We start from the raw sequence: 27,779 nt of genomic DNA, 5'->3' as shown, positions 1-27,779 counted from the left end.
AAAAGCAACCAAAGACACACAAAGATCTGGCCTGTACCTTTTCCTAGGGGGAAGAGTGGATCCTAATGGATCTGCAAGGTGCTGCAGACCCAGTAGTTTGCCTGCTGTGCCCTGCTGTGACAGTGCCTTGATTAATCCGTTTTCTAAGCTGCCTTGCAAATCTGCCTTTGGCTTGCCACTCTCAGCTGCACGCACACCTTGCTGCTGCTGTTTGCAGGTCACCTGGCAGGACAGCGGTTGAGTGCTAGTTGTAGTCCCTGGCAAAGGTCAACAAGATGATGGTGATCGCTGTAGGCTTTTGCAGCTGTCACCCCCTTTGCACTATTTTTTCACTTTCCCTGGAGCTACCCAGAGCCGAGCAGCCTCCATCTGTGCCCAGGCACTTGCTGTCCTGGAGGCTCCCTCTTTCCTTACTGCTGGGCCTTCTTGGGACCTTGACAGCTTTCCTCACTTCTGCAAGATCCCTTCTTTTCTGGTGTCTTTCAGTTGAAAACTCCTGAGGGCATCTGCTTGTCTCTGAATCCACATGTGCTGTCTTTGTCCCTGCTTGCATTCTTCTCCAGGCTCATTAGCACTGATCCTACTGTGGCTAAGTCTCAACACAGTGCTCTGTGAAGTTCTAGCAGTTTATAACAATTAATCAGAGCAGACACGCAAGCTGGCCTACCCTCGGAGCCTTCCCTTCTTTCCCAGAAGTTCACTCTAGCTATTGCCGTTTCTATATGTTCTGCTGCTTTATATTCAGCTTTTTTACTGCTGCCTTGTCTGCCCGTCCCAGACAGGCTGGCTGGGACTGGTGCTCTGGGACTGTCTGCTGGAAGCACGCTGTCTGACCTGACACTTAGCAGCGTTGTTGGAGGTCCTGTAATGTTGCTGTGATACAGGCAGGTGAATCCAGGACTGGGAAGAAGTCCTGAGCTAACTAACACTGCATCTTGTGATACAGAGACACGAGGTTTGGGGACATCTCTGGGTGCCCCTGTAGAGAAGTGGCATTGCAAGAGGTGGCCTGAGCTGTTAGGCTTGAGATGAGCATCGCGGAGGAGCGAGGTGTCCTCAGCCTGACACGCTGTTCCCCTCCAGGGGTGCCAGAGGCTCAGGTGCTCCTGAGCCCACTTGAGTCCTGGCTGGTAGAGAAGGAACTCACACGAGACCCTCAGGCCCATGGATGTGAAGGTCTGAGATTCAGTCTCTGCTGGTAAAAATCTCTCAGCCTGATGAGGCAGCATTGCCGTTGCAAGGTACCCTTTGCTCTATTCCACCACCGCTTTTCAGTTTATACCAGTTTCAAGAGAGCACCTTTTCAGCCATGCAGATTTGTTGCAAATCACCAAAACCATGACACTGAAGAGAGATTCTGTTGAGAAAGAGAGTGTCTGCAGTGCAGCAACCCCTTGTCACTTAGAAAATGCCCATCAGCCAAACCCATCGCCTCATCTCCCCTCTGCAATTCTGGTCTTTCCACAAAATGCCCGGCTCAGAAATAAATGCTTTCGCATTGAAAAGCTTTGGGAAGGTGTCAGTTTCTGAGGAAATGCTTCTGGGCTTAGCCAAACCATATTGTGCTTTGGTGCTATTTTCAGATTTTTATTACTTTGAGGTAAATTAGATGCTTTCTTAGAAAAATGTCCCATTTCCCAGTTCTCTTTATTGAATAGTCTAATATTGGTATCACATGGGCATGAGGGCACAGCTGAGACGTGACTGTTTCAGACTCTTTTTTTTTTCCTCAGAAAATTTCTAGACACCTCCTTAACTGACACCCCTCCCCGCCCCCTTTGCTAAACACTGCAGGAAAAATCAAACTTTTCTTAAAAATTGTTTCTGCTTTTACTTTTTCACAGTGGTCTCACCCCCTGTCTCTGACAGGGTGCTTTCTCCTTTGTGCATCTAGAGGGTGGTGAGGGGCTTTGATCCAGAAGGGGCTGTTGCTGCCGGTGGACTTGAGTAGACCTGGTGACTGTGGACATTGGACTTCCCCAGTATCCTGGTTTATAAAGAGGAAATTGCTACAGGTGCTTGGCTCCCCTATTGCTGTGAGCCATGGCCTTCATCTGTTTCATGTTCCTTCATCTTTTGTAGGAACATTACTTTGTGCTGCAGACCTGCACACACTTGTGGGATGGAGGCTCTTCAGATGATCTCACCTTTTCTTAAACTCCACTTTTTCCTCACTGTCATGTTCTGATATCCTGCCTTTGCACTCTCGAGGCCGTCAGGGCTAAGAAAACCTCCCACAGTTTCACTCATCACCTGCCAGGTGAATCCTGAGCCATTTCTGCCTTTTTATCATGACAGAGATCCTAGTGGCACGAGGCCCTTTACAGTGAGGGGACCGCGTGCCCTGTGCCATTCCCTGCAGGGGCACTTGTTTGTCTGCCTCTGTTACCCAGTTACCCATCTGAGTGTACTCTAACCAGTACTAACACGTTGACAGTCACCCCAGCCTGCGCCACCCAGCAGCACCTGCTCTTGTCCTCCTCTCTGCAGTAGCTAAGCCCACTCTTCTCTGCTCAAAATAGATATTTTGTTCACTACTTTCTTACCTTAATTTCCCCAGGAACAACGAAAGCACCACAAGTCTTACCAGCCTCAGAAACTAAAATAGTTGTTATGGAAGAAGAGTGTAAGTACCTCTCCCCCGACTCCCCCCTATAGCTTCTTTCCCCTTATTTGTTTTGTTTTTATGAGAAATTTTGCATAAATGCTTTATTGCCTCCTGGAATCTTCTTTAATCACTACTCCTCTTTGATTTCTCCCAAAGCCACTGATCTTTTCCTAGATCTTTCAAAAAATATGATTTATATTGCTGGTGTTTATCTTAGAGAGGGAGAGGTTGATAACTATTGCAATGGTAACTTGAACACGCTACTTAAAGTTGCAGCTGGATTTTAAGCATTCCCAGCTCTTTCAGTACGTGGGTTTGTTGATACTTGTAAGATGTGCTTGTTACGGCCTTTGATTTAGTGGGTTTTTTTTGTTGGTTTGGTTTTGTGTTTGGTTTGTTTGGTTTTTTTTTTAGGATAGGTGAGAAAACCAAAAGAGGCTATAGGAGATACAAGAAAAAAGACCTAAGTCTTCTAAGCACGTCATAAGAAAACTGCAGAAAATACATCTGCACCTTCCATCACATTTTTCCTTAAGTCTCCAAGAAGCAAGAACAGATTTTCCAAAATGTTTAATTTGATTTAATGTGGTGGAAGTGCTTTTTAGCATTCCCTCCTATTCAGTTGTCACAAATGCAGTAGAAAATGGGCACAAAAAAATAAAAATCAAAGCATGTATGCAAGTGTAGATCTAGAAGCCAGGTGCCTGGCCGTTGGTTCATCTCTTTCTGGTGGAGGGCATTATTTGTGTGTTGGAGAGTCTCTCCCCACTGCGGGACACCGTGCCACCCAGGCAATGTCAGCACGCTGGACAGCCCACCAGGATCCCACCCAAACAAGCAGGCACCTGGAGAGCTGAGGACCAGGTGGATATTTTGAGATCTGTATTGTATTTCCATTCCAGCTGCTCATGCCCAGAACTGACAGCGCAGCTGGCTGTGCCTCTCTGTTGACAGTTCCACTTTGCAGATTTTATGGGGATGTTTTCTCCTTGGAAAGCTCAATCTTTTATGGTTTTAAAGGAAATCTGATTGCAGCCACAGCAGGGACTGGTCAGGTATCCTTTAAAAGCTTTTCTGATTAGAAAACTGTGCTTAAAATTTGCTCTTGTGTTGTGTTTAGCTTTCCACTGCACTGGGGATGTCATGCTGAGACACAGCACCATTAATGCCATGACCATACCATTCTTCCCCAGGATTTTTCCTTTGTGCTCACCAGCATAGATCCATGCTGCATATTTGCATTGCATTATATATATGCTGTTTTCACTAAAAGCCAAATTTCAACAATAGAAAGGAAACTGGCAAAATGCCACGTGGCTTGCACAGAAGTTTCTCCTTTTGAGAAACTTCTTTCCTCTGTGGGAACATCACCCTTGACTGTCTGTTTTTTTCTTTATGATGTGAAGGCATGGTAAAGTCTCCAGAGTTAAAGTTGTAATTGACTTTTTCCTTCACATTCCTTTTTTATGATCTCTCTCGATTGTTACCTAAATAACACATAGTCCCCCTGAGTTTCATGGTTACTGATGATCTATCATAGAACTGCACATGTGTATAACATATGGGGAGGTGATGAAGATGTTGTGAGGTGTGATGATCTGGAAAGCTGACAAGTATCTCATTCCTGTAAAATTATTGCATTTCTTTTAAATATCTGTATTCAAAAGCTTTTCTGACACCTGTAGGTTGTCCCACCTGTCATTGTTTCACTGAAAGGTTGTAAATGATCCATGGGATTTTAAACACTGCGTTGAGAAAGCACCATGCAAACTTGGTGGTAGCTGAAGTTCCCTGGGAAAGGAGAGACTGCCTCGCACAGGCAGCTTGGTCGTGGTGCTTGGTCACTTCTGTTTGGCCTGTGGTGCGAGGCAGGCATCTTACTAGGTAGACTGGGCAAGGGTGTTAGACCCTACACCTCAAGAAGCTCACTGTGTTCTCCCCATGGCCCAGATAGTCCCTATGGGCAAGGGGATAAAACCCAATCACTCCGTGTAGCCCCATGTGCCTCACCCCCTGTAGCCTTGTTGCTCCTGGTGTATATGTTTTTAACTAGTGTTTTTCCTGAAAGTCCCAGTTCCTTCCTGGATGATCTGGCCTTCCTTTCTACCCCTGCCTTGGGAAAAGGAGTGGAATATCACATATTTCCCCCTTGAAGCACTGTTAAAGCCTTTCTTACCACCTCTAAGTGTAGCTACTAGCAAATCCTGCCACATTCTGAGTCACCTCTGCCTTCCTCTTGTCCAGTGGCCACAAACCTCTGGGCACTGCTGCGTCCTTGACACAAGGCAGGTTTACACACCAGACAGCATTCAAAATGCAGCCCAGGTCTCCAAGGTGTTCTGTCTCCATTCTTGGGTCAATTTTTCTCTGGAAGCATATTTTTTGGCCTGCTGCTTTCCATCTCAGCACCTTCGCATGCTTAGCTGGCACCTGACGTGAGGCTGCAGAGTGCAAGGAGGCAGGTTGGTACCATAGGTTCTTGGAAACATCTGCATTGTTACGATGATGTGCATGAGATCTCTTCCCCAGCTGCTGTTCCCGTTGCCTACGTGCTGGCTGGAGCGGGACCTCTGATTCCCTTTGGCAGGGACACTCTTTAATATGGGCCTCAGATCTCAAGGCAGTATGGAGAAACCCAAGGATCTCATGGTATTTCTGGTGTAGAGACAACCCTGATACCAGTCTGGACCTGGGACCAAAGACAGCACACTTGGGAGATCTGGGATCTGAAGGTGCTGCATTTTGAGAGCTGTCTGGATTAAAATCTGCCTTGCATCCTTGTCCAGCCCATGTGGATGCAACCCTATAGTTGGAGTGAGTACTAGGACCTGACATATAGAGAGTTGGGTTTCCTAATGCCCCACTACATGGTATGTGCATGGCATGGGGTACCACTCAGCTTTATTCAGTGGTGTGGACACCTTCAGATGAGCTAGAGGTATTTAGCAGATGTAGCAAGCTGAACCATGGAGTGTGATGAGTGCTAGCCTGGTCTTAGGGGTGTAGTGTCCATCTTAACACCAGATGTGGTCCACATGGTCAAGCTAGACTCTGAGGGCCAGATTCAGAAAGGAAATCTGGTGTCTGGGAAAGTCTTTCCATGATGCTGTATATTTTGACATGGTACCACAGTCTTACACCTTCCTCTGAGTATATGCTTTTGTTTGAGCATTGTCAGACTAGAGCAGCCCTAGAGATGATTTCTTCAGAAAGCACTGGGGCTCAAGAGAGAAGACATGCCTACTACTCTTATCAAGAAGTCTTCCTATTGAGCCCAGTAAGCACGAGATAGTTGCAGTAGCCTCATCCATAGTGAAAAAGTGTTAAATAAGTCATGTTGTCTTGTGTTTGTCACAGGCTAAGATTGTGCAGTTGGGTGGTCACAGTGGCTCAGCTCACAGGCAGGAACTTGCAGGGATGGGGTAACTTGATCATATGCCCTGATGAAGGAAGAAAGGTCCTTTATGCTCATTTCAACATCCAAAGAGCTCAAAATGGTAATGTGATCCTGCCACTGCGCAGCTTGAAGCAGCTAAACAAGGTTTGGGAGCACGTGGCTACAGACCTGCTTGGTAAACAGAACAGGAATCAGTGTCAAAGTTTAGAAACATTTTGATGGAGACAAAAATAGAAGAAGGTTCAGAGCAATCTGTGGAGCACTCTGAGATGGAAGGTTTATGCAGCACAAAGATACTAAAATCTTATCAAAGTTTCATTTTTAAAAGGTAAGATAATGTTTGAAATCTCCAAAAAGGTCAGGTAATCCTTTTTGCTTGTTTTCTGCTGTTGAATTCTCCTCTAGTTTATTTCCTTGACTTCAACAAACAGGTGAAGCCTTGAGGGTAAAAAAAGAATACAGGCTGGGTGGAGGAAGCGTGGTTTGGATACCGTCAGGATACGAGAGGATCCGCCAGTGATGGCTGGATGCTCTAAACCAGTGTGTGGATCATTGCAGCTGCTCACCTGGACTCTGCTCATGCCTTTGTCTGGGTCACTATCCAGCTAATGTGGTTGAGTGCCTTTACTTTACCAGCCTATGTAGGCTGGCAGTGCCGGCTGGGCTGTCTAATCTCCCTCTATGGGTGCTCTGCAGCAGAGAGAGGTTTGGAACCAGATGAGAAGGTGAAAGAGGGAGAAAGGGCAGAAGAGGCAATGCTGATTGTGCTGGGAACATGAGGATTGGGGGATGATGTGAGGCACTTGAGTGAAAGCTGGGCTTTCTGGGTTGATTTTTGGGGACTTTATTGCAGCTGCTGGAGATCACAAGCCCTACCTGAAGTCCCTTTAGAGATCTCCATGGGAGGGTAGGTGAAACAGCCCTTCTTTCTCCAATTAAGTCTAACTCTCCACACGCCAGTTTGGGTCCACAGATTTCATAGCTGTCATCTTGGTGATGTCATTGAACTAAGTTTGTAGACTCATTGGTTTAGACTCATTCAGGCTCTCCCTCTCCCATTTAATACCTTCCCCAATGCTTAGCATGGCTGAGTGATGGAAATGTTTTCCTTACTTTCTCTCTCCCAGGTGAGACAGGCCTGGTGGACTTGCATGATTACAATGGCTCAATGATGTCTTTACTGTGATGTGGTTTGTAAGTCACATCTAGTCACATCTAGTTGAATCGAAGCTTCAGCATATACCACAGCAAGATGTGCCATGTAATTAAGGTTGTCTCAAGTCCAGTCTGGCATGGCCTTTACTGGGTGACCATGCCAGACCTGCATGCTGATTGGCTGGTCAATCTCTGGTCAATACAGTCTGAAGGCACCATGCTGTCATGGAGCCAGCAACGCTACAAATGTGAGCATGGTGCTGTTGGCTTGGAGTTAAAGGGTGTCCAGCCAGCCCAGAGCTGGGTAGCATGGGTAGAACAGACAGAAGTCAGTCCACCAAGGGCCATGCAGACAGACCAGTTTTCAATATTGGACTAAAAATAAGTCCTGGTGTGACCTTTGCTCAGATAATTTAGAACCCACAACTGGAGGTGTGGTTGATAATTGAGTGGAGCCTGCACGCACGCAGGCATGGTACCTTGATGTGTACGTGTTGGAGGTCTCACCGTCAGTCTGCAGAGAGGGCTGTGTTGTGCCTGTCTGCTGGCAGGTCCCAGTCGTTGCTTATTTTGTACGCTGTGTATTTTTTAAGTAGCCATCACATCTACTACTCTAGTTGCGATGTAAAGAGAGGCCATTGTGACTCTAAAGGTGAAGATGGGCACTATGGAGTGAAGCATAGGATGGAAGCTGATGTCCCCTGGAAGAACTGAGGCTGTGTACCAGGAGATCTGCTTGGTCTGACTCCATTGTATGATCCTGTAATGTTGCTTCACTTCTTGGGCTTCAGCTGTCCCACCTGCAAAGCATTCATGCTGGCACTGGCCCTGCAAAAGGCTTCTTACGTTGTTGAACAAATCCCCTCATTGAAGGATCATGTTGCTGCTGTTACAATTGATGATGGGGATTTGGGAAAATAAAATGCTGCAGTGCTAACACATGCACTCATGGTAGAGAAAAACATAGGAAGGGCTCCTTCATAAAGCTGGAGAGATCAGCCTGGAGGAGCAACTAGAAGTTTTATGATAACACAGGACTTTGCCGCTGCAATAGCTGCCTGTCCTATGGAAAAAGGCGATCCCTTGGCGCTCAGAATCCTCTAAACTTGCTCCTCAGTGAAACACCTGAACAAGGTTGAGGATGGGACACGTGGGGAGTGCTGCCTGTGTTGTTTTGATCAGCAATATCTGATGCTCTGAGGTGAGCGTCCTGCAGTCTGGCATTTGTATTTTGGGATGAACTTCTAGGCTGCAGCTATTGATCCTCATGATCCCCTCAGGACCTGGGAACAAAATTCCAGCAGAATCTATTTCAATAAAATGCAGAGGTAAATATTGGGTCATTTCCAACCGAATAAACACACAGGAGCATATTTTTTATGAGCTCCAGAGTCCCCAGTCTGTTGCCAGGCAAGCCCCAGTCTGCACAGGCCCTTCTGATTTCACGTACAGATAGCAGCCGTGAGCATCCAGCCTCTGTTCAGGTTTATTGAGAGAAGGGTGTTGTACCAGACATCCAGAAATCTGCCGCAGAGAGAATGGTTAGGATCAACAGCCCCTCAGTGTATTAATCAGTGTAAATCACGGATTTAGCGTGGCTTGCGCCAGGATTACAGTGCTACAGCTGAGCAATAGCTTGCCAGACACCTTCTCATCCATGTTCTTCTGACAAGCAGTTGGATGAACTCGGTTGAAAGGAACCCCAGCAATTCTGTGTTTTATCAGTAAGTACATGAGGCATATACAGAGCAGGCAATTTGTATACACTCTCCAAACAGCTGAGTTCATCTGTCTAACTGAATGTCTAAATATTGAGAGAATGAAGTGTCTGTACTCTATGAACCCACCAGTCAAAATTATTTATAAAAAAAAAGAAAGGAGCAGTGAAACTATCGCTGTCTCCCTGCTCTCCTCGACAGTAGCTGTAGTTTGTGAAAAATTAACTATAATTTATAATCCAAGCTGCATTAATTAACTCTTTGCAGGGGACGTATTTCACCAGATTTCTGAGAACAGGCTGGTGAGCTGCCTGCAAAGGTTGAATGACGTGCACGGTAGAAATTGTGTAAGAATCCCTGCACAATCATTAATGGCCTTTCTGCCTAGATGGATTGTGTGAGGGGAAGTCCACATGGCAATGTCAGTGCCCGTGGCTCTCCTCTCTGTTGCCCTGCCATTGATGTTAGTCCCGAATAGCCTAGGCATGCGGTGGAAAATAGACACTCTGAGTGACTCCAGTGCTCTGAACCTCTCATGTTTTTATGCTGTACTGTGCTCACTGACTGGGACAGCAACAATAAAATGTGGCTTCGGATCATTCACAATCACATCCATCAAGCAGCAGCCCTCTTTTCCCCATCCTCACCTCCTTATTCTCTTCTGCTTTGTTCTCAGCCCTGGGACTGAGACCAGCCGGAGATCTGACTTGCTGATGGGTGACCTGCTTCAGGCCTTCTTCGCTTGCAGAATCTTTGTCACCAGTTTGCCTGTGTGTTTGCCCCTGTCTCAGGGGCACCTTGCTTATTCCCACCGGTCTAATTTCACCTATGATTTCTTTTCTGTAGCTTGCCCCATGCACACTCCCTGTTTCCTGCTCTTAATTCATTGAAGCACTTGGGAAAGCAGTTGGTACGTGACTGATGTTACTACATAAACCCCCTAATCGTTGCCCACTGCCTTCATGTGAGTCCCTTTCCACCCAGATTGCAGCTAGCACCCAAAACTACTCCCTTGCTTATTCAGATCTCCATTTATCTCAGTAATTTTATAACTTTCCAAGTCATTTGTGATAGATGGAGTTGTGTTGGAGGCTGAATGAAGGACTTATTCTACCACACCAGCCAAGAGGGACTAAAAGCTGCCTGGTATCGTGTGGCAGTCAAGGTAAAATAGCTGTGGGCAGTCGTTTCTGGATCACCAGGCACACCTGAGTGGTGTTTGGAGCAGAGGTGAATGAACCTGCATGGCTGCAAATAAACTTATGGGGTACGTGAGGCTCACTTTACCAACATCAGTCATCGAGCTGCAGATGACTCAGGACCAGGTAGATATTTGTTAAGGTATTTCCAGTGGCCCAGGCTGATGGGGGAATGCAGCTAAACACGAAGTAACTGAATGGAGTCACTTGTGAATCTGGGAATCATCCTGCTAATGTGGTGGAAACCCACTGAAATCTCCCGCGGCCTCATGCTTCAAGGTGCTTTTCTGTGATCTGCAGTCACATGGTGTCAAAGGGGGCCACGTTTCAACCCAGGCACAATTACCGTTTCTAAGCAAGACATTTCGCTTCCCTCTGTCTCCTGACCAGAGCTGCTCTCTGAATTGGCAGGTCTCTCCATCCTTGCTCCCAAATTAGTCGCAGCTACTGCCCTCATGAACATGAAGTCCCAGCTGCAGCAACATCCCAGAGCAATCAGGCACCTTGGGAGGCTCTGGACTCCATGTTACCATGCAGGAGTGAGATTTCAGGGTTATAGTAGATAAAGATCTGTATTCAGTACCTCAAAACTCAAAATGAACATTAGGAATTAGTATGAATGGAACAGAGGACAAATGAGGGGTGACATAAATATCGTGTGTGCAGGATGGTCTTGCCATCTCCAAAGGGAAAAACAGAACCAGAGGTGGCACAGAGGTTGCAGAGGACTGCAACCAGGTCAACCTCTGTATAAGAAGCTACTAAAGACATCATTGCCTTCCAGCTAGGGAAGGAGATGCTGGCTGTGCCTATAAAGCCACATGTAGCACAGGGCAGGTGAGCGGGAATGATCGCTATTTTTTCTAATACAAGAGCCAGGAAGGGGCAAGTTTAAAAGAAGTAAATGGAGATGTGTCTTTGCACACTGTGTACATAACACTGGAGCTCTTGTCACGAATACTGTGGATGCTACAAGATTAGATTTGTTCAAACAGCAACTAGACATGTTTGTGGAAGGGGAATCCGTCAAAGGCTGTTATATGTAAAGACACTGTGGCTGACTTAGGTTGTCTCTAAGCTGCTCTTCCTAGATGGCCTGAAGGAAATTATCATTGCATGCTTGTGCTGATCTTCTTCCTTAAGTGATGCCTATTGGCCACTGTCAGAGACAAGACAGGGCTTCGGTTTGACCAGTGCTGCTCAGCTTATAGGCTTATAGTGGTCTGTATTTCGTGACACTCTCTTCCTCAGCAGGGAACTGGGCTGACTGCCCCATTTTGTAGCCTTTGCTACATCTGCGCTGCTAACAAATGAACCATAGTAATGTGATTCAGTTTTAAAACACTTTGTGCTGCTTTATGAGGAAAGGCATGGTACTTGCAGAAAACAGGATTTAAAGATAACGACGTTAAGATGCTTCTAGGAGAACTGATCACGTATTTTTCTGACAGCTCTCTTTCTAGAAGTGCACAACATGCACGTCCCAAGCCTCATTTATGTCAGTCCCTTCTTTATTTGTTTAAAAGGAACAAAATTGTTTATATGGGATAAAAATCCTATGCAAACTCTGGCTGGTCAGCACTGTAATACACGCCGGTATCACAACATCACACAGCACTGCATCTTCGCATCCACCTTTTCTGGTGGAAAGGGTACCTTTTATCTGAGGTGTTTTCTATGGGGATGTTTCTGGGCTCTGTTTTTATTTCTTCCGCTCTGCTCCTCCCTTGCTGTGGGAAGCCTCACTCCAGAATCCCTTCCCGTAGGATTTATGATGTGAGACTTTGCCAGATGGACCGTTTTGCTTGCTAGCGACTGGTACGTTTGATGGTTGCAGGGGTGATGGCTTCCTGCAGGCTGTGCTTGTTCTTCATCCGTGTGCCTTTCAGTTTGCACCAGTTCAAGAAGTTTCAGTGCTCCCTGATCTGACAGCATGCTTGCAGCTTTAACAGAGACCTGTTGATTGCGCAGTTTTAAGGACTCCAAACCAAAGGCCGCCCTGCAAGCGGCTTTCAGCAGCTCCTACACTGTGTGCTGGCCTGGCAGCACTCGGGGACTGTTCGAAGGGACAGTGGCTGCCTTCTGTGCACCTGCTCCCCTGCAATTTTCACAGTTCGCTGGCAGGCCCTTGCTTGCTCTGCTGCTGCTTCTGCCTCCACAAGACTGGCCCAGCTAGCCCCAGGAGAGCTGCAGAGCAAAGCCGGCAGCTCCTGCTAGACCGGCAGCCTGCACAACCTGCAGCTGCCCACGCACATGCACAGGGAAGCCTGTGCACAGCCTGGCTCTGACTGCGTTTTGGGATGCAGCTGCGTGCTGCCAGGCTAAGTTTTATTTTCATGCTCATTTTTAAAATAACATTTGTTATCAAGGCTTGGTTTAAGTGTCTGGATCAATCAGTAGCTAAAGGACAAGCCTTGCAAAGAAAGTCCAGGTGCTATTACACCACTTAGAGCTCCTCTGTCCTGAACTCTCAGCTCTCCACTGGCCTTAGAAGAAATGTGCTACTGCCTCGTAAAGGTATAAATTATACAGACTTGTTACAAAGCCATTATGATGGCTTTGCCTTCTAGTTCCCATTAATCTTAACTGGAAAGGAGTGCTGAATTTCCCTACAGAAGGTTGGGAGTTTTCATATTTGAGGTTTTTTTGCAAGGGCTTCTTTGATGGCTTGGTCAAATCATCGTCTGTTCTAAAACCCAGCATACACTCTAGTATGTGTACGCTGCTCTGCACATTTGGCTCCCAGCTGGCTGGTGTTATGTGCCCTGGGAGGGAAGCAGCTATCTGTTGTCCCAGGGCCATGTGCATTTTCAGTCTTTGCTGAAGTATTTGCTGTGTCTGGTTTGCAGAGCTCTTTGGGACAACTTGCTCTGCCCTGGATAGCTGTGAAAAGACAGCCCCAGAGGCAATGGTTATTCAAGGCAAAGAAGAGAAACAGCTCTGCTTGGTGCACAACCCTGTCTCTGTCAGACAGTGGAAGGCGCCAACTTCCCTGTGGGAACAGAAGACAATGGGGTTGGACAATGCATTGGGTCAAGCAAAATGACCAGTAAGCTTGACTCTACCTTGAGCTGTGTGCAGGTAACAGTGTGGGCTACTCCTGCTGTGCACAGCCTGATTAGCAAACTCCTCGTTCAGAGAGGCATGGCCCCCATGCAGTCAGAGATAGTCCTGAAAGCAAGAGAGCCAGAACAAGCTTGTTTGGTTGCTCGTGTGCCAAGCATCACCCAAATGTGAGAGGCTTCACAGGGTGCTGGGAGCCCTCCTTTGCCTGTGAGAGCCCAGACGTGCCTGGCAGGCACTGGGCTGGAGCCGGAGCGTGAGAACGGAGACCTTGACTCTGGTGGTGTGGGCTGCAGCTGGAGGCAGCAAGGCAGGCACCCGCGGCAGCCTCTGAGCCTGCTGCGGAGGTGAGATGGGCACAGGGGCTGCCTGAGGTGTGGGGAGCAGCCCCGGCTCCCTCTGGGGCAGGCTCTGGCATGCCTCGCTGCTTCTCATGTGGTTCTGACTAGCTCCTGCCTGGGGCTCTGGCTCCAGACTTCTTCCTCGAATCCTGTGTCAATGAGGTGTTCAGTCTTCAGTGACTGCTCTGAGGTCACTAACCTCTCCATAAGGTTCGTTCTTTCAGTTATGTGAAGATGGGTCTGCATTCCCCAGAGCTGGTCTGCTTTTGTAACCTGCATCAGTTGCTCTAACAAAAGGTTTTTCCCTTCCTAGAAGCCTTTGTCTTACCTATGGAGACTCTCTTGTTTGGGCTGTAAGTTTGTCTGAGTCATTCAGAGACAGGAATTGCAGTGAAATTCTGCAGAGTACTCTCAGTTTGTTTGTACCTTACATGGCTGGAAAGCTTTTCTCCAGAAAGAAATTTGGGTTTGGAGAAGCATCTGTATTCCAGGAAACCTGAGTCATGCTGGCTGCCTCCCTCTTAGTACAGATGCGGGCTGACTGACTTCTGCTGCTGAACTTCTGCTTGGTCTCTTGAGGCAGCCCCACTGGGGCATGACAGAGAAATGCTCAGGAGCAGGGAAGTGAGAGATGGAGCTCTTCTTGCTTGCGCTGGACCTGTTCCAGGGAAAATGAAGGCACTTGCTTCTGGCTCTGAAAGCTTATTTCCTCCGAGAGATGTGGAGCAATGAAATGTCCCCTGCAGCATCTCTGGATCTTGGTCCAGTATCATGATGCAAATCAGGCCTCAGCAGCATGCCACTGTGACTCTATGACTCTGCAGCCCATGTTCTTCCTAACCTCCTGCCTGCCTGCTGGTGCAGGGTTGCCTGCATGCGTAAGGGGAGGGCAAGGAGATGTGGGAAAGGGGCACTTTTCCCTACAGCTTGCCAAAAAGATGATCTTGTCCTGACGTGCTGGCTGCTTAGAGGAAGGCATGTCCTCAACTCCTCACTCACTTGGCCACTTTTGCTGGGAAAGGAAAGGTCAAGTCGCAGCCCCAGGACCTGGAGAGCTGAAGGTGGGTCCAAAGGCACAGGCTGAGGTTTGTAGCTCTGGGGTTTTTACTTTGGCGAATGTACTAGTTGAAAATAATCTAAGAAAACAGAATTGCCCAACAATGGAAATAACAATATATCCTTTTTGTGTGTGTTTTGTTTTTTCCCTGCAGTAACCACAACTCTCTCCTCCTGGTCTGGGCATGCTAGAAAATGCAACGAAACAGCCAAGTCCTATTGTGTCAATGGTGGGGTATGCTACTACATCGAGGGGATTAATCAGCTGTCTTGCAAGTAAGTGAGTGTAGTTCTTGTGTCAATATGGAAATTACTTGGCTGGGGGAGAGGAGACCTCTATGCAACTGCCGGAGGAGGGGTAGCTCTGAAATTCTCCCGGCAATTGCAGTTTGAGCTGTGCAGGTTCAGAAAGGGAGACGGGAGGGGGAGGAGGGTTCATATTTTCTTTTTTGTGTGAGTGCCGCTGTTCACTTTTCCTGACTCTTCCTCTAAGAATATGTTTTTCCTGGCTGTTTCCTTTCCCTTTCTTCCTTTTCTCCTCTGCAGCTTCAGAGAAGGTCGGGTCCCTTTTGCTCTCCCCGAGCTAGGTCAAAGCTCTGCATCCCCTGCTGACACATCCTCCCCTCGAGCAGGGGGGCTTTCCCCAGTGCACAGCCACCTCCATCCTCTGTGACTGGAGGGGGTCCCTTGCTGAGACCTGCCTCTGACCTCTCCTCTCTGCACCTCGTGGGCCCAGAAGTGGGTTTAGCACACAGTTGTTCACCACTCTGTGCCACTTCGTGGCAGGCTGTGCGTTGTTTATTTCTCCCCTCCAAATGTTTTAACAGGTTTTAAACCGCAAAAAAAAACTAGGGAGACATACTATGTTATCTTTAAAATGAGGTTAAAGTGGGTCTGTGTAGTCTGAGGGACGTGGAATGGGATGTGAGACCTTTTCACCTCTGGTTCAAACATATCATAGCCAGCAAGTCCAATAGCATCTCGCAGCTCACCCTCCAAGCTTAATGGGGACTGTGAATGAAAGGTGCAGTCTGATTGCCAGTGCTGGAGATGTAGGTACCCAAAGCACACCTGTACCTGCCCCCGGGCTCCTGTGGAGGGAGCACAAGGTGGTGCCCTGGGTGTGCATTCGCTGAGCAGATGCAGTCAGCTTCTGAGCTCACCTGGGGATCCAGACATCACTGTGTCCAGCTTGGAGAAGCCCAGAGCTGGCTGTTTTCTCCCTGCATGGCCCAGAGACTCTCCGTGGAGATGCACAGCCAAAGGTATTTACATCTGTGGATGTCAGCCTAGTACCACTGCTGCTGTGTGGTGTGATGCTCACTGGACACCTCAGCTCCTCAGGCCTTGAAGGATGTGTCTGAACAGAACCATCACCCCTCCTGGAAGGGTTGTGAGCTGGATTACACGTAGCACAACTCCTCCCTTCTCCCAGTACTCCTTTGTTTTGGCAGGGAGCAGTAAGAAAGACCATGTGGAAATGCATTCTGCTGAGCTCCTGTGCTCTCACTTTCCAATGTGGGATCAGCTGTGGTGGGAAGGACACAGGATAAACAGCATCTTCCAGTTCTCCCAGGCTTGCCCCTTCAGACATGAAAAGAGCTGGGTAGGACAGAAACTGATGCTGTGATCCTCCATGTTTCCATGTGCACGAAGTGAGAGGAGCCCTTGTACACCACAGACCTGTGCTTTAGGGTAGTTGTCTCAGCTACTGGCTTCTTGGTGGTACTGTAAGTTCATCTTGCCAGTGTTCCCCATAGGAAACATGGTGGAAACCCCATATGATGATTCAAAGTCACAGCCACTATTCTGGTATAGCTGTAGCCCCAGGAAGACCAAGCAGTTCCAGTCTTTCCGTGCTGGGGAGGGCTCAACCCCTGAAGCCTGGAGGAGTGTATGAATCAATATCTCTATCTATAAGCAACATGGTGGTGCCAAAAGCATAGATCTCAAGGCTCTTTCTTTTGGGAAGAACTTGAATCCATACCAAGACTTTTCAAAACAGATCAATTTCTAACTACAGCAAGAGTTACCTGAACTCCTGCCATATGCAGATGTAATGGTAAGGCTCCATTTTTTTCCTGATGAAGGATACACGTGGTAGTTATCAAGTGTCTTCAGCAGACAAACTGTTTTAACCAAAGTAATTCCAGCCTTGTGAAGAAACAGTCTGCCTTCAAGCCAGGCTGCTATGATAGATGAAGAACAGAGGGGAAGCTCAGTGATGGATTCCGTTAAGATTTTATGTGCCATACGAAACAGACCTAATTATTTCATGTCATTTGAAAGCCTTAATTCCTTACTTGCAGATGGTAAAATGATTTCCTTTTCTGATGAGTCCCAAGATACCAATTGCTAAAACCAGATGGGAATTGAATGGGTGTGTATGGAAGGGCTGCACAGTGTTAACCAAAAGGAGGTGCTTTGAAGGTCTGCACTGGCACTATTCATCTGCCAGAAAAGACAGTGCTGTGTTAACAGGAACCCAGGGGACCCAGATGCCTTCCACACGTACCGTCATTTCTGATCTTACTGCTTGAGGAGATATCTGGATGTTCATTCTCCTTGAGTGTTTTTATCATTAAATCATAGACTGATGATAAGAAATACTAGCTTTTGAAGTGGTGTCATTTTAGAATTTCTGGACTTTAGAAGGCAATAGTTAGTCATTGAGAAATGCAGGAGCTTTTGAACTGAACATAGTATTTACCATAAAATGGCTTTCCCAGTAACATGGATGATTCTTGTGGAAGGCTGATGATGGATAAACGGGTTTCACATTTGCCTGCCTGCAACTAGCAAAATGCTGAAATCTTTCACAGCTTCCTCCTTGCACCAAGACAGAAGATCTGCTGCTGTGGTTTGTGAAAGATACAACGATACAGATTCAGAGGAGAAACTAGAGGAGGCAAAGATGCAGGCTTGGACCTGCATTTCAGAACTCTGTAACATGGGAGCCAGCCTTGGTCCTCCAGCCACGCCATGCCTCTGAGACATGACCATGGAGGAGATCGATAGGTCCTTCTGCACACAACCTCTTCAAATGCCTTGGAGATCAAACAAGAGCTGCGTGGGCATGTTGAGACAGGAACAACACATGCGTCTGTGCACTGTTCCCACTTTGCTGTTCTGATTAGAATCAGCAGGGCCCTGGGGGGTCTCTGGCACTATGTGCCAGCTTGCAGTCCTCCTTCACCGAGTACTAAGGAGATTCTAGCACCCTGGCACCTGTGTGATGTTACCAGCCTTTCCACTACCAGCTATCAGAAAACAGAATTTTAGAGTATTCTTGTTCACTACCTGCCACTATCCTGTAATCAGCTTCGTGGAGTGGATTCCATTGTTTGCAGCTATCCGCACACATAGGAGATCTTTCCTGTAGATGTTACCCCTGGCACTCTGGAGCAAAAAGAGCAGCTGAGTTCTCAAATGATTTCTTCTCCTGAAGTGGCTCATGCTTGACTTGTTACAGATATCGCCTAAATTTGCAGCTGGCCTTTATTATTTTTTAACAGTATTCCTCCTGGTCTTTTAGATTCTGAGAAACAAACTGTATGCATGTAAACCCACCTCCTCCATCCCTTTTCAATACACTTCAGCTAGACCTTGGACAATCCATTTTCTTCACCGAGGAAAAGCCCAGAGCGGACTTGGAGCTGTCCAGAAATTGTGTCTTTTTTGGATTGTGTTCTTGCACAATTTTGTCCTTAATTTGATGTAAATTCTGCACATGCTAGTGTCAAAGGAAACCTGAACATGATACAATCTGTGCTGTTATCCTGACTCTGAAAACAGACTACTTGGAAGTTAGATGGGAGAAGTGTGATCTGCCTCAGATATTCTGCAAATTTTCAGCATAAACCTGGGAAATGACTGAGCCACACACATACAGAATTGACTTAACAGCCCTAGTAAATTAAAAGGCCCCAGGCTCTTGTTGACAGGAAGAATTTCTCGACCCTTCTCCAGACCATTTTGCTCAGAGAGGCCTTACGAGTTGGACTGGTTTCTCACCATAACTGTAGGTAAGTGGCGAGTTTGAGTAAAGCAAATTCCAGTGCCTGCAGAAGGGACGCACACAAGGCAGTCTCAAGGCCTTGAGCTGGGCTGGGACACAGAAGAGTGGTGACTGGTGTGTTGTGTCCAGCTGAATATAGCGCTTGGGTTGGCTAGCAGCCTCTGATCTTGGGTCTGCCTTGGTCCTGGAGCCCATTGGGTTCTTGGCACAACTTAGAGCAGTTTGAAGCTGCTCTAATCTTTGATTGCTGTGTACCATGCCCCATGGGGTTATGCTAGCATGTGTATCACAGCAGAAATACTCTTTTTCCCAGTTTGATCTTGGCACATCTTACCTACAGTTTGGATCTTCCCATCCGAACAAAGAAACAAAGCCAAGTCTCATCGCTGCACAGTCCTTCTCTGCCCACTTAAACCATGCTTCATGACTCTTGTGTGGTTGATGTAATCAAAGTGGCTGGTACACTGGGCCAGGATCTTCCTAAGCTATGTGGGATCAGAAGACTTAAGCATCATCCCCCCATCATGTTGGACCAGTTGTGCTTGCAAGAGTCAGGCTGAAGGATTTAAAAGTGCTGACAGATAAATAGACTCTCTGGGTTTGGGCTGACTGCGTTGCGTTATGTGAGAGAGTGAGGTCAGAGGCCTGGAGGACATCAGACAAAAAGTGGAAGTTAAGGAGAGAATAAAAAAAAAAAAACCAAGCAAAAGAGAAAAGACCAATTCATTCTTAAACTAGTCAATGTATGCAAATCAACAATTTACAAAATTACATGTTCACTGCCTAGAAGCCCATTTGCTTACCTCCTCCATGTGTATTGTTTCCTGCAGGTTTTCTCAGGAAACGGGAAAGATCATTCTGAAGGGTTGGCCACATTGCCAGCTCCCCTGTGCTTTTCCAGAGCACCCTTCAAAGGGGTAAACATCAGGCTGATCTCATACGGCCGTGTGGCCGTGGTCCTCCTTGCAGCACAGCTTGCTCAGCTGCCCTGTGGTGTCAGGAGCTATGCCGTCCCTCTCAATGACTCTGCTGGCTTGGTCAGCACAAGTTACACATTGCACAACCACAAGTATGTCGCTTTGCCATGGATATGTGAGTGGTTCTCTGGGGAGGTGTTGCAATGTCCTTGGAAAAAACAGTGTTGAGCTAGGGGTGAAAATCTCCACATCCTGTTCCAAATCTCCTGAACCAGCCAGGACTCATTCATTGGGTTTTGCATGCTGTGTATCTTGGGTGGTGAGATCAGGTACCTTTTTGGGTTCAAGTGACCCATTATGCATCCTGTTCAATGCATCCTTCTTAATGCATGTTTAACGATAGCAGACCCTAGAGAAACATCGGAGTGTGGAAGCTGATCCTGCAACAGTGAGGCTTGGTGAAGACAACAGTGCGGATTCTGCTGAGCTCCCACAGCTCAGTCAGAGCTGTGCTGTTGTCTTCACTGAGCTCAGAAGTGGGGGTCCCTGCAGTTTGGACTCTACTATGCAGCAAACATGCCTTGATTAGCTGCTCTGGATGAGGCCTCTGCATTTATTCTGGTTGCTTTCTTTTCTTCCCATTAGCAATTTTGTGGAGTCCAGCCTTTTGTGGCTCTCCAGAGCCTGATCATTTGGGACTGGTCAGGGGACAATGACAGAACTGTCTTCTTTTTCAGCCCTTTGCACAAATAAGCAACATGCTTGAAACATTTCTCCATTTGCTTATATCAGTGCATTGTGTCCTTCTGCTACAGCTTCTCCTTATCCCATTATTTTGAAGCACCTGCTCGTTCACATTCGTCTGTAACATGGATTGCATTATGAGAGCTACTGAATTTGGCATACTTTAATTAAGATCTGGGGGAGCAAAGGAAATGTGCCAACCCTTGCAAGATTTAGATCAACAGCTGGGCAGAAAAAGTTTTCTTCCAGTAGGAACATTATGATAATGATGTTATTAATTAGTAGTAGCAAATAATAATTAACAATAATTATCTGTAATAATTATTGCTCTGCCCTGATACAGGGCAAAAGGTCAAAGTTTCTCAGTTTTCATAAATAAGTGCTCTGCAAGCAACATAGAAATGGGTCATTCAAATCATTTTGGTTTGTACTTTTTGAGATGCTTTATTTGGCCGATCATCTTACTGCATTTTTTTTGTCCACATAAATATTTAACTGCAATTCATCCTGAACCCAAGAGCAGAACTTTATGGATGTTTTCAAAATGGGATAAAAAGAAATCTTAAGGAATTGGACATTTTCCAGCAACAATGGAATCTGGACAGAAAAATTCCTAAGCAGTTTTATTGATGGCATTTGCAAGTACCAAATTTTCAGATGTGGCAATTTTTTAAAATTTTCATTCACCTGGTTAGGCACAGAGGGATGGAGTTAAGCAAGGGCAGCCTTGGGGGTTCTCCACACAGGCTAGAGAGGGGACAAGGTGCTGTCTGCAAGAGGTCAGTGCAGCCTTGTACTTCCCCCAGACCATCCCTATAGACACAGCTTTGTTCACTTCCCTTGGCCTTTGAGGAGAGACATCTTGGGCCTCCATGACACCAGTGAGTGAACCAGGAAGCCCAAAGGTAATATTTGCAGGAATAGTCCACCATCTGTGTAGTCCCTGCAAGAGCTTTCAAAAGGAGGAGGGACTCCATTTTGCTGCCAGCCAAAACCCCTTGACTAGGGTCAATATGCAGGAAGAAGTATGCCATGATCAAAGACCATCTCATGGCTCTTGACCTTAGTGAGCCTTAACTTTCAGGTATGTCCCTCAGGCCATATGCTTGGCCACTGAAGAAGAGCTGCCCAGAAGCCCTTACCACAGGCAGCAGATTCTGCATGCAGAAGGGGTGCTTTCCATTGCTCCTCCTGTCCAGACCGGGAGACTCATGTGCCGTGCGTGCTGGAAATTTCTTTCCTAGAAGTCACATCTGGAGCCATATTAATAAATAACAAATCATCTTTACCAACCTAGAAGTATGAGACGGCTAAAAAAATGGAACCATGAGCACTGCAAGCTTTCAAAGGTACCTCTGGTCATTGTTGCTGCCAGCAGCCTTGCTTATGAGAAATTGGGACCCAGGGACACCAGAACAGCACATGTGTCTTGACAGCTTGTACGCTAGCTTGGGAGGTGACAGAAGGTGCTCATGTTCATAAGGGCTTCTTTTCTGTCACTTTTCCCGGTGCTGATTCACTAGTAACTAAAGATGAAAAGCCTGAGCTGTCCTAGACACAGAGAAGACAGTTATCTAGGGCCTTCTGTCTAGAAAGCTCTTCTCCCCACCCACGCTAGGCTGACTGCAGGGATCTGAAGATGGGCTATATGGTAGCTGTCATGGCATCAAAGCTTCTTTGAAACTTTTCTGTTTTGCTTTTTCACTTCTCACCAATTTATTTCTCCGTTTTTTTTATTTCCTTCCACCAGTTTTCACGTAATTTTCAGTCTTTCGTTAATGGCATGCAGCTTCAGTCACACTGAAGTTCCAGCCTTGGCTGACCTCTTGCGGATGTGCGCCTGAGACAGTTTTAGCTCCTTTCAGACAAAGCACCCCTTTTTGAGGTGGGTAGGACATTTGCTTCATTCAGCAGCACCCTTGAGGCCCTTCGGTGTGCTCACAACATGCATGAAATCTCAGATCCCAGACAAATGGGCAGCACGTTGCAAGCTAAACTGGATACCCTTGAAGACTCTGTGAATAAGTTCATGACTCTATCACCATCAGTGGTGATGAATAAACTTCAAAAAGGATTGGGAAGATGCCTTCTATTTTGGATGCCTTGTTCAAACCCCAGCACAATCTCTTAAAAGTTTCTCCAAAGTCATTCTTCCCTAGGGCTGTCCTTGTGAGTCTGCATCACCCAGCTGCCTCAAGTTTGTGCTCTTTTATTGCCAACAGGGCATCTTCTTCATTCCACTTCCCAGCAGCAGCTTCCTCTGCTTCATCACAGGGAAGGTCAACAGGCTTCATGTCTGATGGTAAGCCCTTGGGCTGGGCTTTTCTTGGGAGCTGGCTGGGCTCCCTGGTATTGAAACAACATTACTGCTTCGTCTCCCTTTCCTGTGCTCCAAGATGAACATCCAAGAATGAGAAAAGAGGGTGAATTTTTCAAAGATATTTGCCTGACCAGAGAGTCAAATTTCCAGTTTCAAAAGTGTCTTGGTTACTGAGAAACTTAAGTGGAGGACTAGGGAGTTCAGTGAAGCCTCATGCAGAGCCATGCTGTTACGTTCTTCCTGAGCAGTTCAGGGTGCACAAATAGCCCAGCACAATCCCACATGGAGGTGTTAGCACAGGTCCCAAAAAACAGGTGTTGCATAGCACAGAAAACAGGTTTAGTCATGGGCAGTGAGGGTGCACCAGCTTTTTTTGCTCAGCACAGACCTGCCAAAACTGCAGTGAAAACCAGCAAGAAATCAAGTGCCAAAGCCATGGCAGTCATGCAGCACCTTCCAAAGCTTTCTTCTGTGAGAGTGACAGCATGTGAAATGTCCCCTGGACATGGGGCACCCTGCCTTGGAGAACTAGAAAATGCATTCTTTAGGGGAAAGATGGACAGGTTTGGAGCTTTGGAGATGTTGAGGTGGAGAAGGACAGCAGATGGGATGGAGAGATTATGCAGCCTTTTATTGGCTATATCTTCTCCTTGGATCACGCCGGATTCAGAGGTGTATCTTCAGGTCCCCCATAGGCATCAGGCATCCAGCATCCAGCATTGAGGCTCGGGCTCCCTCTGGTCCCACAGGCGGACGGCCTTCTTTAGGAGCCGTGACAGTGGTGTATCAGTGTGTCAGCAAATGCCTCAGCCTTCCCCCCAGGGGTGTTAATGCAGGTCTCCAGGCAGGGTTTAGATGTCTGTGCACTGGGGGAATGGCACCAGCCATGTCCATCGCCACAGCTGGGAGATCTTTACACTTTGTCCTGCCTTGTGCCCAGCCACCTGGTGCCTCCTCAAGTGCTTCCCCAGACCTCAGCTGAATCTCACCTCTCTCATTTGGAGAGGAGCCCTCCAGCTCAAAGAAGTCTGTATCCTTGCAGGCCTGGCAGATGGGCTGGTGTACCCTTGGTCTGTACAGCTGGTGTGGCTGCTGAGAGCCCCTAGCGCTCCCTCACATGTTGCTGGCCCAGATCACTGTATGTCCATCATGAGGGAGAACCATTAAATGTCAAGGTTTTCTGGTCATAATGAATAGGGAAGACTTCTCTAATTTCTACCTCTTCCCCCCAAGAGAGCTGAATAGCTGCTGAAAAAAACCTGTGTTCCCTTAAGCAAGCGGAGAGAAGCAGGAATTAATCTCTCTTCTTGACTTTTTTTTGTTGCCACTGGAGTTGCGTATCTGTAACGTGCCATCTAAACATAAATCTGTCAAGAGCAACAAATGCTGCCATAGCCCTTGAGCAACAGTGCAGAACTAATCTGCCAACAAGCTTTGCAGCTACAAAGCTTTGGTCGTCTTAAACATCAAAGCCATCCCTTCCTCATCCCCTTTGCTGTGTCCGAAGACTGGGAGCAGGCATTAGCGTACCTTTGGGAGGCACAAAAGGGTCAGATCTGCGCTGCCCACGTGGGGCTGGCAGTGAGCATGTGGGACCTGGACCTGGACCTGCCCCACCATATGTGCAGGTTGGGACCAGTCATCTGACACTGTGCTGAGGCTGCTCCAGCTGCTTGCTGTCCTTCACAGTGGACCGGCAGGGAGCTAAGCTGTTGACCTCAGGCTCGGGCCTCTGGTCCACATCCTTTTTACTGAGGTATCTTTCAGTCTCTTCTTTGTTGACCAGCTGGGGCCTGCCGAACACTGGACAGTGCGTTCTTGTGGGTGGCACCTAAGAGCAAGGAAGGTCTGACATGTACGAGGTGCAGAGCCTGCAGCCCTACTTGCCCAGGAAGTTGGAAAACAGATGTTAAGTTGCTGGCTATAATGATAAAACCCTCTTAAGCTCACAGGAGGGGGAGGTTGGTTGGGGAACTGGGGAGGGAGTTGTAGGATAGGCAGGTAAGAGCTGGGACTTCAAGAAACCTAGGGATAACTTTGAGGGACTATCCAAGGAGGCCAGAAGAAGAGAAGTGAAGTGAGAGAGAGAGATAAGTGCCTGGGGGAGAAGTGTTTGGCCACCCACATCTGAGCTCCTATCACTTCCCAGGTTCACCCACAGCTGCGGTGGGTCGCAACGCAGAGTGTGTGGGTGCTGCTGCACCGTGCATGGTTCAGCAGCTCCCGCTGCACCCCTGCCCACATCCCTGTGCTTCCCAAACCTGACTCAGCCTTGGAGCTGCTCCGGGGAGCTTATTCATGAGCTGGTGCACGTGCCTGATGGCCCTCATCCGCAGGGTGCCATCCCTGCCACTGCAGCATCGTGCTAATGTATAACTGGTGCCCCACGAGCTGGCACATCCCGGCCCATCACGTAATGTTGGTCAGGACAGCCTGAGAGAGCATCGCAGTTGGGCAGCATGTGAGACCTGTTCAGTTCAGCTTTCTTCTCTGTCCCTGTCTCTCTGTTAACACAGAGACTCTGCACATGCTTTCTCTCTAACTGCAACGTAACCCTTTTCCCTGGAACATCCTGTGGGTACTTCTGGGGTAATAACGGGAGGACGCTTGCCGTACACAATGCTCGCTGTCACCTGAGCAGCTGCTCACCGCTCTGTGGTGCCTCTTGCCAGTCTTGTCTAGAGAGCAGCTCTGAGGAGAGTCTCTGAAAGTAGCATCCAGCCCATGTCCATCTTCCTGCCAGCTGGTGCTTCTGCCAGGTGAGAAGGAAGGAAGCAGGCAGAGGAGGACAGGAGGGGTTTGGCTGGCTGCTTGAAGACCCAGGCCAAACATAGAGCTGGAATGCTGATGTTGCAGGTGCCTGGTTAAACCAAAGCAAAGAGTAAATATGCGCGTAAAGCCTTTATTTTTTCCATTCATCACAATGCACTTTTTATTTCTGACCTTAGCCTCAAGAATGGTGCCAGACATGTTCTGTGATTTCTCCCCTTTTCCCCTCCAGATGTCCAAATGGATTCTTCGGACAGAGATGTTTGGAGAAACTGCCTTTGCGATTGTACATGCCAGATCCTAAGCAAAGTATGTTTGAAGACAAAAAAATGCACCACACTACTTAAAACCTCCCGGGCACAGCAGTGGATGTAGAGTGGTCTAGTCAGGGATGGCTCTTGGTGTCAGCTTTGGGCTAGGGCTTAGGGATGCAGGTAAGGGCGAAGGCTGAAAGCAGACGGATAGGAGTTGTGGAAGGGATCAGAAGGGGCCTCACTTTGGTCTGTTTGGGTGTCATTTTGCTATCTTGTTTCTCTCTTTCTGGTTTTCTTCTTCCGGTAGGTGTCCGATCGAATTCACAGGAGACCGGTGTCAGCATTTCGCAATGGTCAGCTTCTCCAGTATGTCTCTTTCTACTTCTCTCTCTCCCTGGTTATTGTAGCTCTGTGTCGTGTCCTTAAAGCAGGTTCTTCTGTTCTCCGAGAGCCCTCTTCCTGCCTTGTGCGCTCCCAGCTCTGCTTGGCCATAAGAGGAGCTGTGATCGTGTCCAAGAGGAGAATTGGGGCTCTTGTTATCTCCCCATTTGTTAGAATGGGTTCTGCTTTCATTTCTGATTGAACTTAATGTTGCTTGCTCTTTTCATGCAAAATGCAAATAAGGCACAAGGTTATGTGGTGTGCTGTGTGAGAACACTCTGTGTGATAAGCTGTGTCTGCTAGCATTTCTGTCTCAAGACGGACTGTGTTGTGCAGTGCCAGAGATGTACACTTTCCCATGACTCTTGCGAGGGGGTGTGTGAGTCTCTCTGTACCAACTGAGGAAATCACAGCAAGGGCTGTAATGAAATCACCCCTGAGGTGAGGTTGCATTTCTGTTTCCAGAAGCTAAACCAAGCATCAGTTGATGTTCAGGTGAGATGGTTGGAGACTGGCTCAGAGTCAGATCCTGGAGCACGCCCAGAGAGCTGGGCAGGACACATGTGCATGCCTGGAGCCCCAGAGGTCACGCTGGTGGCTGCCACTGTCTCAGGGCTTCCCATGCCTCAGTGCCACACAGGATACAGGCTAAATCTGCTGACTGGACATCTCGATCTATATCCCTCCCTGACACAGAGATGTTCCTGTCTCTCCTAGGGGATTGGACAGCCCTGCATATGGGGTCGTGACTACAGCGACTGATCCTTTAACCTCATATTCAGTGGGTGTAAATATCCTAGAACCTTTGCACTTAGTGCTTCCCAGTTTCTAGTTTCCAGTTCCTAGAGGCTCCAGGTCTCCAGAGATGCCTCCCTTACACACATCATTAGCTCATTTTTTTCAAGGCAGATAATTTTTCTGGGTCCATACTCAGACAGTGTCCCAGCATCAGTGGGATCCTGGTCTGGGTAAGGACTGACCTGAAAGGAGGCACAGTTACAGCACAGGAAATCAGCCACGGTGACCCTCTGTGTGACCCATCCCTCCTCTATGTTGGCTATTTGGACCACCACAAATGGTGGTTTTAAAAAGAAGCTCTTTCAAAAAGAGCCACAAAAGAGGCTTTAATTAGTGGGAACCAGAGGAGAAATGCCTCTCCATTACACCTCCTTGATAGCCAGAATCCGTCTCCCACTGCTCCATAAGAAATCTTGCAGTCCTCATCCTGAACTGGCAATAGCAGGAGTCTCATTAGCACTTGCTAATAGCTGGCAAGTGCTCGCGTTAGGCTCCCTTCTACAGAGTATACAGACAAGATGCAAATGGGCTTTGTGAGGCCCTTGGGACAGATTGAGGTTTTTACATAGCCTTTTGTTCCAAATTGGCTTCCAAAGTTGAAACCTCCACTGATTTATTCTTTCAGACTAAAACGTCCAAGTAAGCTCTTTTTAAAATGACAAACCAAAATGTTACGGTTTGGTCTTTCACCTGATGCAAAAGGGTTTCCTTTCTGCTTTTAAGCCCATGGTGTCAGGGCTGCTGGCTGCAGACAGCAGTGGGATGCTCACCCGATGAAGCTGGTTTGTAGCATGTTTCATGAGGTGGTGTCTAACAGGCTTAAACATTACTGCTATCATGCTGCAAAACCAAAACAGGGGTGAAAATGAGTTTTATGTCAGGAAAATGCCTTTTCAGAATGTTAATGGCAAGAGTAAACAGCATGTGTTTTTCCCCAGCCTGCAGAATCCAGCTTTTTATGGGAATGGGATTTGTTTAAATTTTACTCATGTGTTAGAGGAACAATGCCAATTTTAAAACCGACACATGTATGTTTCCTTA

The 27,779-nt window shown here is 47.4% G+C and overlaps 1 protein-coding gene across 1 annotated transcript in view; it reads left to right on the top strand.

Annotated features, from left to right (window-relative positions):
* NRG2 (neuregulin 2) overlaps positions 1-27,779 on the top strand; it is a 172,235-nt gene that overhangs the window by 121,627 nt on the left and 22,829 nt on the right. The window contains exons 4-6 of the mRNA XM_068417249.1: positions 2,561-2,626; positions 14,693-14,813; positions 25,867-25,925. Of these exons, the coding sequence (XP_068273350.1) occupies positions 2,561-2,626; positions 14,693-14,813; positions 25,867-25,925 (246 nt within the window). The remainder of the gene's footprint in view (positions 1-2,560; positions 2,627-14,692; positions 14,814-25,866; positions 25,926-27,779) is intronic.

The sequence above is a fragment of the Nyctibius grandis genome, chromosome 22 (genome assembly GCF_013368605.1).
Source record: "Nyctibius grandis isolate bNycGra1 chromosome 22, bNycGra1.pri, whole genome shotgun sequence".
Lineage (NCBI taxonomy): Eukaryota > Metazoa > Chordata > Aves > Nyctibiiformes > Nyctibiidae > Nyctibius > Nyctibius grandis.
The sequence above is the reverse complement of the archived record's forward strand: the minus strand, read 5'-3'. Positions and strand labels throughout refer to the sequence as shown.